General features: G+C 46.8%; 1 protein-coding gene across 1 annotated transcript in view; it reads left to right on the top strand.

Annotated features, from left to right (window-relative positions):
* The first annotated feature begins 874 nt into the window (after positions 1–874).
* CD2AP (CD2 associated protein) overlaps positions 875–13094 on the top strand; it is a 160506-nt gene continuing 148286 nt past the window's right edge. Inside the window, exon 1 of the mRNA XM_084624761.1 lies at positions 875–1015. Coding sequence (XP_084480887.1) covers positions 1012–1015 — 4 coding nt within the window. The 5' untranslated portion in view covers positions 875–1011. The remainder of the gene's footprint in view (positions 1016–13094) is intronic.

A 13094-nucleotide genomic window follows, 5' to 3' on the forward strand; every position in this document is an offset into this window, starting at 1 on the left:
TCCAATGAAGTGAGCTGTAGCTCACGAAAGTTCATGCTCAAATAAATTGGTTAGTCTCTAAGGTGCCACAAGTCCTCCTTTTCTTTTTGTGAATACAGACTAACAGGGCTGCTACTCTGAAATATGTGGGGGGAGAATTTCTTGTGTGAGTGTGTGGGGTGGAGGGGAGAGAGGAGAAGAATTTCTTTTGTATGTGTATGGCTCTACCTGTGTGTAGGGAGAATTTATCCATCTCTCTCTGTGTGTGTGTATCTTTCCTGAGTGTATGTGTGTGATTTCTCCCTGTGTGAGTGTGTGTATGTATCTCCCCTGAGTGTGAAGATTGTGTGTGTGTGGGAATTTCTCCCTGTGTGTGAATGTATCTCCCGGGTGTGGGGGGAGGAAATTTCTTCCTGTGTGAGTGTGGATCTCCCGGGGGGGTGTGGGTGAAGGGGGAGGTGGGGTTTCTCCCGTGTGGGTGTATGTGCCCTGTGTGGGTACGTGGGGGGAACGTCTCTCCCCTGTGTGTGTGTGTGTGTGGGGGGGGGGGGTTGGGTTGGGTATTCTTCCCTCCCCCGGGCGGGAGTGAGAAGATCCTGGGGGGAGGCAGTGCCATGTGGGGGAAGGGCAGACACTCCGGCGAGAGGCGGCTCCCGACCCCGCTCTCGGCCCGGGCCGGGGCGGGACTCACGTCACGGCACCTGGCAACAGCGGGCAGAACCCAGCGCGGAGCAGGGCGGCGGGCGGGCGCCGAGCTCTCGCGGGATGTGGCGCCCCCTCCACCCCACCCCACCCCAGCCGGGAGCTCGAGCTGCCGCGGCCGCTGCCGGAGCGGGTCTCGCCCAGGGGAGTCTGCGGCTCGGCGGCGGCGGCTGCCTCGGGGCCTCGCCGGCTTGTAGCAGCTGCTCCGCCCCCGCGGCCGGCCGGATGGAGCCGCCGTGCCCGGCCTGAGCGCGGCAGCGGGAGCAGGAGCGGCTGGCGGCGGCGGCAGGAGAGGGAGCGGTTCCCCCGGCCCGGGCGGGCACGCACAGCATGGGTAAGGCGGGACGGGGGGGCGCCGCCGCGCAGGGGCTGCCCGGGACCCGGAGCCGGGCACGGGCTGAGGCAGGAGAGTGCCCTGGGGGAAGCCGGCCGCCTCCCTTCGCCCCCAACCCAAACTCCCACCTGCTGGGGCACCCTAGGCAGGGGGCTAGCCGGTCACCCCACACCTCCCCCCCATGCCCTCGGCAGGGGGCCGGTGGCCGCCTACTCCCCCCCCCCCCCGGGGGGTCTGGCCAACTGCCCCCTTCCCCCACTCTCTCTCTCCTGGTCTACCCAGGGAGCTTTGGGGGACCATTCCCTGTCCCCCTCCCCCCCATCCATGGCTACTCCTAGCTGGGACTGGATACGTGTTCTTTCTCCTCCCAGCGGGGGTAGAGGCAGTGGACCTATGGCATGTCTACACTTAATGTTGCATCGGCAGATCCCTAGTGCTTTAAATGAAGGCGCTCTAAGCCAGGTGCAGTCAATAGGTGGACCGCGGGCCAAATGTGGATGCTTTTGGACTGTGAAATATTTTTATTTGCTTACTACTATCATCATCATTACTATTTTTTATTTCCTCTGGAGTCTGGACCTTGACTATACCTTGACCAAGTAATTCGGTAGCGGGAGAGTGTAAATATAGAAGAGATAGTAACACAAGAGATGTTTTGGTGCTTCTGAGATCTTTTCCCACTGGTGATTACTCTCCTTTAGAAGATACCTTAGGAAAAGAGCACCTGACCGATGATTAGACTTGTAGCCCTGCAGTTGTACTTTACTGCTGGGTTGCTGTCTTGAAGAACAAGCTGGGGATGATGATTGTTTTATCTCTTCTGCAGTCTGCTCATATTTGACAATAAATGTTAAATATTAATCGGCTTGGAAGGAAGTTACAGGGAATTGGTATGCCTTCAGTCTTAGCCATTCACTTGCTTAATGTTATACTTGATTTGATATATTCAGTTATTGTTTTCAACCTCCTCTCAATCATGTTTTTGCATATTCTGACTTAAAAAGAATCTCTTTTTGCATAAAAGAGCTTAAATTGGTTAGTCTCTAAGGTGCCACAAGTACTCCTTTTCTTTTTGAAGGGAAAGTTTGCTTTGTAGACATGCTGAATTTTGCTGCTTCTAGGGAGAGCACCAGAAGTTACCTCATTTTTTAAGAGCTAAAGATCCAATAATGGTAAAGAAGCAAGAATAGCTCCAGACTGGTGCTATGAAGAAGCTGAGGACTCTGATGTACTAGAGAAATCCCATACTCTGTGTTAAATGGTACAATAATTCAGGAAGAACAACTAAAGCTGCAAATGTGTAATTTTCATGAGGAGGGGTGCTAGTTGGTGTTGGGTAGAAAAAGTTGGTGGCTGTACTTGGAAGAGAACTTGGCCATTCATGTGACAGAAAGAGATGGCTGATTTATTACTACATAACAAATATGACAGATAAAGCAGTAACTGGAGGAAGTAGGCTAAGCTTTGTAAAGGCTAAATGCAGTTCAGATTAATTTTAAGAATCATTTGTTCACTTTAGTTTTAACCCTATGTTCACTGATTTTTCTTGTGTGATGGTAACTTATTGTGCAAATGTGAACAGCTGAAAGTGTTTACTGTGTATGGTTGTTTCATAATACCCTGGTTCAGATTTGTATTTGTAAGAATGGGTGGTGGCCAGTTTTCTAAACTTGATAACATTGGGAAGTATATATTTGTGGTTGGTTTAAGTAGAGCAAATGGTAAAGATAACAGCTCTGTGAAGGGAACACTATAAAAGTGTCAAGTATCAGGGGGTAGCCGTGTTAGTCTGTATCCACAAAAGCAACAAGAAGTCCGGTGGAACCAGACTCCTTGTTGTTATTATAAAAGTGGTTATTCTGAGTGTGGTGACAGAATGTGTAGGCAAATCCTTCTCTTAAACGCCTCTTTCTATGAATCCTTTTTTTGTCTTTCTGCTCACCAGTTAGTTATCTTTCCACACGTTCCATTACTTGCTCTGTTTTAAGTTGCTAAACGGTACATCCTTTGGGGAAGAGACTCTTGCTTTGTGTTTTATAAAGCAGGTTGTGCATTTATGGTGCTATATGTAAATGCTTAAATTTTTGACCAGAAGTGTTTGTGTTCTTAAGTGAAAGCATATACTGGATTTTGGACAGATTGTTTTCCACAAAAGACAGTGGACCTTAAAGGAAGGAAACACCCATACATTTAAGCTACACATTTTGCATTGAAATTAGACATTTTTGTTATGTTCACACTCACATTTGTTTTGTATTCCTTATGCCTATGGAAACAAATTATATTCCACTAATTTATTTTGTAATTTCATACTGCAACTGTTTTTTATATCTCTAAAGTTATTCACTATTCAGCCTGTTTTAAAAGCTGCTTCCTAAATTAAGTCCTGTTTTTCTAGTTTCAAGGCTGATGTAGTCACTCTTGTGCATACTTCTCTGCTTTGTCATTTGTGTCACTTATTACTTATTCTTACCTGCTTCTGAGGTGATGCTGAAATCATGAGCATTGTTGGAGACTGAGTCAGTAGTATAAATGGGCCATTGCTATGATTTATTATTGCTATGATTTATAATTTTAAAATGCTACCAAAACTTTCTGAATTTATAAATAGTATAATTTCCATTTCATATATGAAGGTTTATATACAGTAAGTGTAAATCATAGAAATATCACTACTGGATAGGAAAAACAACATAAAGCCTTTAGAAGTTTTAGTTCTGGTTTTCTGGCTAAATTCATTGATTGATTTATAGCATTGTCTACTTACATTTTCTTCACGTATTTGGGTACAGTTTTCTTTTTCGGAATCACTGCAGTCAACTGTCATATTTCACCCCAAAAGTAGCTTGTGTCTTAATTTGTATATTTAAGTACAGTAGCTACCTTTGGGGTGGAACACAGCAGCTGTTACAACACAACAGTCTTTCACATGCATGTGTTTATATGTAAATATAGTTAGATTGCCAGGAACAGCTATGTAAATAAATGATTGTATGGTAGTAGTAGTTAGAAGTCCCAGTCATGTGTGAGGGGCTATACAAAGGTATATGAAGACATGGTCTTTCCTTTAAAGAACTTTCAGCCAAAGAATACAAGTGACATATAAAAGGAGAAGGAGAAGATAAAGTGTGTGTGTGTGTGTGTGAGAGAGATTTTATGTACACCCCTTCCCCCACCCAGATTTTCAAAAATACTTGACATGTTGGCTTAACTGTCCACCATTGAAGTCAATTAAAGTTTTACTATTGACTTCAATGGGAGCACAGTTAGGACGACGCCAGGGAGTACTCTGAAAATTTCCCATTAAATATTTTCATATAGCATATATGTAATGTTTACCCACCATAAAGCACTATGGTTGAAAGGTACTATGATATATAAGTGTAAAAATATCTAACGAGCAATGTTTTTGGTACTTGTTATATACTCCTGGCCTTCTTGTTACTTCATTGTTTGATTTTTATATAAACTGGTTCTAATTTGATTAAATGACTCAGAAGACTTAGTACTTCCTAATTTCTGTAATATTTCTTTAGAACATCCGTTCTTTATTTTGGAACCTTCTTTAATGCTTTTGTTTGAAACAATACTGATTATTACTCTGGATACATTATTGTTACATATAATGCATTAATGGTAATAGTTGTTTTCCTGTAACCTTGGACAATACATGCATCAACTTGAAAAAAGGGCATGTTTCTATACCGATGGATTGCAATTAAGAATGATTTATTACAGATGTACTTTGTGTGCAGGTTCATCAGATCAAACAACCATAGAGAATAAGGTAACTCCCCTTGGCCTTTGTCACTTTTATAGCACACACAAAAATATTAGGCATGCTCTGTGAATTCCTAAATTTTGTTACTAACAATCTTTTTTCCCCAAGGTCAAGCTTCATACATCAGATTCTGAGTAAAATCTTATCAGATGTTCTCTGTGAAATGGACCAAGCTAGATCATTTTACTTTACTTATACTCAGCTTTGATTTTTCTAAAATTATTAGTGAGAATTCAATCAAAGCATTACTGAAAAGTTACTACTTGCTTATCTATTAATCAACTGAATGCAGCCAGTTCTTTGAGGAAATTTTTTTTATTGAGTATTCTTTGCTAACTATACACTGAGTTTTAGTTTCGTTTTGCTTGCACTAAACCCCCGGAACAAATGAAAAAGTAGTGGCCCATCTACGCTATGGCTCCCAATTATACTAATGTTGGAGTGCTATACAGTGAAACCTGCCAAGAAAGACCACTTACAGGAGTTAGCAAAAGTGGTCACTTGTGAGAGGTCATCTCTCTTCAAAGCTTGGCTGCCTTCAGAGCTGGGTGCCCTTCCAGCAGCTGCCTCTCTCCAGCTGTCCAGTTCTGAAGGCAGAGCAGAGAGCTGCAGCTGCTGGCTGGGTGCCCAGCTTTGAAGGCAACGCTGCTGCCAGCAGCAAAGCAGAAGTAAGAAAGATTGGTTTCTCCTACAGGTTTGTTTTTTGGATGGGAGTAAGAAAATATGGTCACAAATGACAGGTGGTCACTTTTCAGAGTTTCTTCTTAGTTAAATTATTGGGGAAAAACATTCTGTGGCCTCTGCAAGTAGTTGCTTATGGCAGATGGTGTCTTTTCAGAGGTGGTCACTAAGGCAGGTTTTACTGTACCTGGTTGGAAATGGTGAGCAACATTTTTCTGTTGTAGACAAGACTCTAGAATGGATAGGTATATTGCAAAGGGTCTCTTTGGAGAATGGGATATGGGGTCTCAATGGAAACTCTAATATGATACTGTTGGGGAGCTAAGTCATTGTGAGGGAGGGATGGATGAATGAAAGACTATTTAGGTTTGGGCCAAAGGAGGGTAGATGAAGGTTAGAAGGTAGGTGGTTGGGGATCTGACTTGGCAGTACCGTGAGGCGGAGGAACTGAACCCATTAAGCTCAGAGGAGGGAGTGGCTATATTGTCATTTGTGCTTTTTTTTAAAAAAAAATCTTACTCCACAGTAAGGCCCTGTAAGTTGGCGTTAGACCAGAGGGGGCAAACTATGAATCACAGGCTGCATCTGGCCAGCAGGACCCTTCCCTCTGGCCCCTGAGCTCCTGCCAGAGAGCGGGGTCAGGACAGGCTTCTGGAGGAGCCAGCCCAACTCCCCGGCAGTGTGGTGAGCGGGGCGGAGGCTAGCCCCTGGCCTATCCTCTTCAGCTTGGCTGCAGCTCCGGCCGGGCAGCACAGTTATAGCGCTGCCAGACCTGGCGCTCCAGGGTGGTGCGGTCAGGGTGAGTTCGGGGGGGGGGGGGGAGAGGGGACGAGAAGCAGGGGTGGTTGCGGGGTGGGGGGGCGGTCAAAGGGCCTGGGCCCTGCTGTCGGGGACAGGGGCAGAGCAAGCCAGGGCCCCCCTCCACCTCCAGCATGCCTGGCCCCTGTCCCCAGCAGCCAAGCCCAGACAGGGAGCGAGCCCTGCATGACTGCCAGGGAGAGCCGCCAAATGAGCAGGGGAAACACACAGGGAAAGCACTGAGCCCCCTTTCTGCCAACCCACAGGTAATGTGGGGTGGGGAGAGCAGGGATGGTTGGATACGGGGTGGGGGGAGGCTCGTGGGGGATGGCCAGGGGGTGGGGAGCAGGGGAGATTGGATAGGGGTGGGGGTCCTGGGGGTGGTGAGCAGGGGGGATTGGATAGGGAATGGGTGTCCTGGGGGGATAGTCAGGGGGCAGAGAGCAGGGGTGTTTGGATAGGATTCAGGAGTCCCAGGGGGCAGTTGGGGTGGAGAGCAGGGGGGGTTGAATGGGGGTAGGGGCCAGGCCATGCCTTGCTGTTTTGCGAGGCATAGCTTCCCTCAGCCTTCCCTTCCTGGCCCTACATACAATTTCTGTACCCGATGTGGCCCTAGGGCCAAAAAGTTTGCCCATCCCTGGGTTAGACTCATGTCTGCCTGTCCTGCAGGGAACAGAAAAATGGAATAGAGCAGGAGTATGGGATTGTGTACCTAAGGTATGTTCTTTAAATCTCTCTGTATTTAAGCCCTGGTCTACACTAGGACTTTAGGTCGAATTTAGCAGCATTAAATCAATGTAAACCTGCACCCGTCCACACGATGAAGCCCTTTATTTTGACTTAAAGGGCTCTTAAAATCGATTTCCTTACTCCACCCCGACAAGTGGATTAGCGCTTAAATCGGCCTTGCAGGCTCGAATTTGGGGTACTGTGGACACAATTCGACGGTATTGGCCTCCGGGAGCTATCCCAGAGTGCTCCATTGTGACCGCTCTGGACAGCACTCTCAACTCAGATGCACTGGCCAGGTAGACAGGAAAAGGCCTGCAAACTTTTGAATTTCAATTTCCTGTTTGCATGGTCACCTGCAGCTTGCCACGCTGGCCAGAGCTCATCAGCAGAGGTGACCATGCAGAGCTCATCAGCAGAGGTGACCATGATGGAGTCCCAGAATCACAGAAGAGCTCCAGCATGGACCGAACGGGAGGGATCTGATCGCTGTTTGGGGAGAGGAATCCGTGCTATCAGAACTCCATTCCAGTTTTCGAAATGCCAAAACCTTTGTGAAAATCTCCCAGGGCATGAAGGACAGAGGCCATAACAGGGACGCGAAGCAGTGCCGTGTGAAACTGAAGGCGCTGAGGCAAGCCTACCAGAAAACCAGAGAGGCGAACGGCTGCTCCGGGTCAGAGCCCCAAACATGCCGCTTCTATGATGAGCTGCATGCCATTTTAGGGGGTTCAGCCACCACTACCCCAGCCGTGTTGTTTGACTCCTTCAATGGAGATGGAGGCAACACGGAAGCAGGTTTTGGGGACGAAGAAGATAGCTCACAGCAAGCAAGCGGAGAAACTGGTTTTCTCGACAGCCAGGAACTGTTTCTCACCCTGGACCTGGAGGCAGTCCCCCCCGAACCCACCCAAGGCTGCCTCCTGGACCAAGCAGGCAGAGAAGGGACCTCCGGTGAGTGTACCTTTTAAAATACTATACATGGTTTAAAAGCAAGCATGTGAAAGGATTACTTTGCCCTGGCATTTGCGGTTCTCCTGGATGTACTCCCAAAGCCTTTGCAAAAGGTTTCTGGGGAGGGCAGCCTTATTGCGTCCTTCATGGTAGGACACTTTACCACTCCAGGCCAGTAACACGTACTCGGGAATCATTGTACAACAAAGCATTGCAGTGTATGTTTGCTGGCATTCAAACAACATCCGTTCTTTATCTCTCTGTGTTATCCTCAGGAGAGTGAGATATAATTCATGGTCACCTGGTTGAAATAGAGTGCTTTTCTTCAGGGGACACTCAGAGGAGCCCATTCCTGCTGGGCTGTTTGCCTGTGGCTAAACAGAAATGTTCCCCGCTGTTAGCCACAGGGAGGGGGGAAGGTTGAGGGGGTAGCCACGCGGTGGGGGGAGGCAAAATGCGACCTTGTAATGAAAGCACATGTGCTATGTATGTAATGTTAACAGCAAGGTTTACCCTGAAAGAGTGTAGCCACCGTTTTATAAAATGTGTCTTTTTAAATACCGCTGTCCCTTTTTTTTTTTCTCCACCAGCTGCATGTGTTTCAATGATCACAGGATCTTCTCCTTCCCAGAGGCTAGTGAAGCTTAGAAAGAAAAAAAAAAAATGCACTCGCGATGAAATGTTCTCCGAGCTCATGCTGTCCTCCCACACTGACGGAGCACAGATGAATGCGTGGAGGCAAATAATGTCGGAGTGCAGGAAAGCACAAAATGACCGAGAGGAGAGGTGGCGGGCTGAAGAGAGGGCTGAAGCTCAAATGTGGCGGCAGCGTGATGAGAGGAGGCAGGATTCAATGCTGAGGCTGCTGGAGGACCAAACCAGTATGCTCCAGTGTATGGTTGAGCTGCAGCAAGGGCAGCTGGAGCACAGACTGCCACTACAGCCCCTGTGTAACCAACCGCCCTCCTTCCCAAGTTCCATAGCCTCTACACGCAGACGCCCAAGAAAGCGGTGGGGGGGCCTCCGGCCAACCAGCCACTCCGCCACAGAGGATTGCCCCAAAAAGAAGGCTGGCATTCAATAAATTTTAAAGTTGTAAACTTTTAAAGTGCTGTGTGGCATTTTCCTTCCCTCCTCCACCACCCCTCCTGGGCTACCTTGGTAGTCATCCCCCTATTTGTGTGATGAATGAATAAAGAATGCATGAATATGAAGCAGCAATGACTTTATTGCCTCTGCAAGCGGTGATTGAAGGGAGGAGGGGAGGGTGGTTAGCATACAGGGAAGTAGAGTGTACCAAGGGGTGGGGGGTTTCATCAAGGAGAAACAAACAGAGCTTTCACACCGTAGCCTGGCCAGTCATGAAACTGGTTTTCAAAGCTTCTCTGATGTGTACCACGCCCTCCTGTGCTCTTCTAAGCGCCCTGGTGTCTGGCTGCGCATAACCAGCAGCCAGGCAATTTGCCTCAACCTCCCACCCTGCCATAAACGTCTCCCCCTTACTCTCACAGATATTGTGGAGCACACAGCAAGCAGTAATAACAGTGGGAATATTGGTTTCGCTGAGGTCTAAGCGAGTCAGTAAACTGCGCCAGCGCGCCTTTAAACGTCCAAATGCACATTCTACCACCATTCTGCACTTGCTCAGCCTGTAGTTGAACAGCTCCTGACAACTGTCCAGGCTGCCTGTGTATGGCTTCACGAGCCATGGCATTAAGGGGTAGGCTGGGTCCCCAAGGATAAATATAGGCATTTCAACATCCCCAACGGTTATTTTCTGGTCTGGGAATAAAGTCCCTTCCTGCAGCTTTTGAAACAGACCAGAGTTCCTGAAGATGCGAGCGTCATGTACCTTTCCCGGCCATCCCACGTTGATGTTGGTGAAACGTCCCTTGTGATCCACCAGAGCTTTCAGCACTATTGAAAAGTACCCCTTGCGGTTTATGTACTCGGCAGGTTGGTGCTCCGGTGCCAAGATAGGGATATGGGTTCCGTCTATGGCCCCACCACAGTTAGGGAATCCCATTGCAGCAAAGCCATCCACTATGACCTGCACATTTCCCAGGGTCACTACCCTTGATATCAGCAGATCTTTGATTGTGTGGGCTACTTGCATCACAGCAGCCCCAACAGTAGATTTGCCCACTCCAAATTGATTCCCAACTGACCGGTAGCTGTCTGGCGTTGCAAGCTTCCACAGGGCTATCGCCACTCGCTTCTCAACTGTGAGGGCTGCTCTCATCTTGGTATTCATGCGCTTCAGGGCAGGGGAAAGCAAGTCACAAAGTTCCATGAAAGTGCCCTTACGCATGCGAAAGTTTCGCAGCCACTGGGAATCGTCCCAGACCCGCAACACTATGCGGTCCCACCAGTGCTTGTTTCCCGAGCCCAGAATCGGCGTTCCAAAGCATGAACCTGCCCCATTAGCACCATGATGCATGCATTGGCAGGGCCCATGCTTTCAGAGAAATCTGTGTCCATGTCCTGATCACTCACGTGACCGTGCTGACGTCGCCTCCTCGCCCGGTATCGCTTTGCCAGGTTCTGGTGCTGCATATACTGCTGGATAATGCGTGTGGTGTTTAATGTGCTCCTAATTGCCAAAGTGAGCTGAGCGGCCTCCATGCTTGCCTTGGTATGGCGTCCGCACAGAAAAAAGGCTCGGAACAATTGTCTGCCGTTGCTCTGACGCAGGGAGGGGCGACTGACGATACGGCTTACAGGGTTGGCTTCAGGGAGCTAAAATCAACAAAGGGGGTGTCTTTACATCAAGGAGTATTTCGGGCAGGACTTCACGGAGGGTTTCAATAAGAAATGGTGCACCTAAGTTGTTATTCTTATTGGAACAAGGAGGTTAGCTTGTCCTCTGATTGATACATGGCTAGATTTACCTCGCTGCACCTTCTCGGTGAATGACTGCAGTGTGACCTAGAGGAATGAGTCCCCTAGACGGGGGAGGAGGGGAAGCAAATGAATACAAAACAAATATGATCTATTTCTTGTTTTGATCCACTCCATCTATCTTTTACATCTTTGGCTGGCAGCAGATGGTGCAGAAGGACTGGATGCCATCCACATCTCATGGCTGCTCGGCAGAAGATGGTACAGTACGACTGCTAGCAATCCGTATCGCCTGCCTGCTCACCATAAGACGGTTTAGTAGGACTGACTGCAGGACTAAAGAGACCTGGTCAAGTCACTCCAAATTTAGTCCCTGCGCCCATGTCTGCCCAGGCGCTCCCAGCCGATGTGGCCAGGAGCACCTCGGACATGACGATGACGGCTACCAGTCATATTGTACCGTCTGCTGCCACAAGGCAAGGGGTTGCTGCAGCTGTGTAGCAATGCAGTACTGCATCTGCCAGCACCCAGGAGACATAGGGTGACGGTTACCTGAGCGGGCTCCATGCTTGCCGTGGTATGGTGTCTGCACAGGTAACTCAGGAAAAAAGGCGTGAAACGATTGTCTGCCCTTGCTTTCACGGAGGGAGGGAGGGAAGGGGGGCCTGACGATATGTACCCAGAACCACCCGAGACAATGTTTTAGCCACATCAGGCATTGGGATCTCAACCCAGAATTCCAATGGGCAGCGGAGACTGCGGGAACTGTGGGATACCTATCCACAGTGCAATGTTCCGGAAGTCGACTCTAGCCTCGGTACTGTGGAAATACTCCGCTGAGTTAATGCACTTAGAACATTTTCTGTGGGGGGACACACACTCGAATATATAAAACCGATTTCTAAAAAACCGACTTCTATAAATTTGACCTTATTCTGTAGTGTAGACATACCCTAAGATAGGAAGTATCTGATGGGACATAACTGTCAGATATTTTGTATGCTTAAGTAATGCTTAATGTTGCTCTAAAGGAGTAAGAGACATCGAGAGAGATCTGTAAGCACTTTTGTGATCTGTGTAAGATATGAGATTACACAAAGGCAAATCCGTGAAGCAATTATGCACACTTTAATTATTTGGTAGTATAGTTCAATGTGAAAGCACTATCTAAAGATTTACACCCTATGTGGTGGTAACAGTTGAAATAATTCCAGGAATGAATACTTAGAAAAACACTTCAACAAACAACTCCACTTTGTCAAGCTGTTAAAGCGACACTTATCAATTTGATAATCACACATTTATCTGGAAACTTTATCTGCTGTAGATACAAGTAACACCTAAGGTTATTTTTCTCAATTTTTTCAGTCTCTGAATTTGATAGTGCTTTGTGTGTAATCAGTTTCTCCCTTTTAAACAGAGCTGTTCGTCAAATGGGAACTTTTATGAGTTTTCTTTTAAAAATAGTTTTTTTGACATTTTGACCAAAAAAAACCAAAAACCTAAAACACAAACAAATGTGTGTTTCAGTTTTTCCCTCTTTCCATTTTTGCTAGTGAAAACCAAAACACTGGTTTTGAAAAAAGGCTCCTTTTTTTGTCAAAAAATTTTGAATGAAAACTTGGACCAGCCCTACTTGTAAACATCAACAGGGAAACAGACAAACCCTTAAATAGTAGTTACAAAGAATTAAAATTGTCTCCTCACATAAGTTAGTACCTCACTATAAAGGTTACTCATGTAGATATTCTAGCAGATGAAATTTAGGGGGGAGTTTTTGGTGAGGAGTTGAATATTCTGGGAGGGTCCACAGTAGGAAAATGGCATGTGGTGTGTTCATGTGTGTTAACAGGTGGAGGTAAACACTAAAACTGCCTTATCCACACTAGCATTTTACCATGTGTTAGCATGTTAGCTAACCCATGGTAAATATGTACTTTTTCCTTCTGAAAATGAGACCTAAACGTATGCTTTTCCTTCTACTCTATTCTTCCCCACTTCTAAAAACAAAACAAAACTCAAGCTTCTGACAGGTTTTTGTTTGTGATGTAATTGTTCTGATGCTATTATATAAATTTCCCCCTAAACCATTCTGCTTTCCAGAAAACTATCACTTGCCATGTTAAATAAAAGTCTTGACATTGGTTCTAATTTTCCTCCCATAATATTTCTTGAGTAGCTAGAATGTCTATTTTCCCTACCTCAGTATGAACAAAGATTTTTGGTTTAGATTGCAGATGGTCACTCTAGTTGCACAGAATTGACTTTCTCTAAATAAATGCACTGTTTATGAGG

The sequence above is a fragment of the Lepidochelys olivacea genome, assembly GCF_965140295.1.
Source record: "Lepidochelys olivacea isolate rLepOli2 genome assembly, chromosome: 3".
NCBI lineage: Eukaryota > Metazoa > Chordata > Testudines > Cheloniidae > Lepidochelys > Lepidochelys olivacea.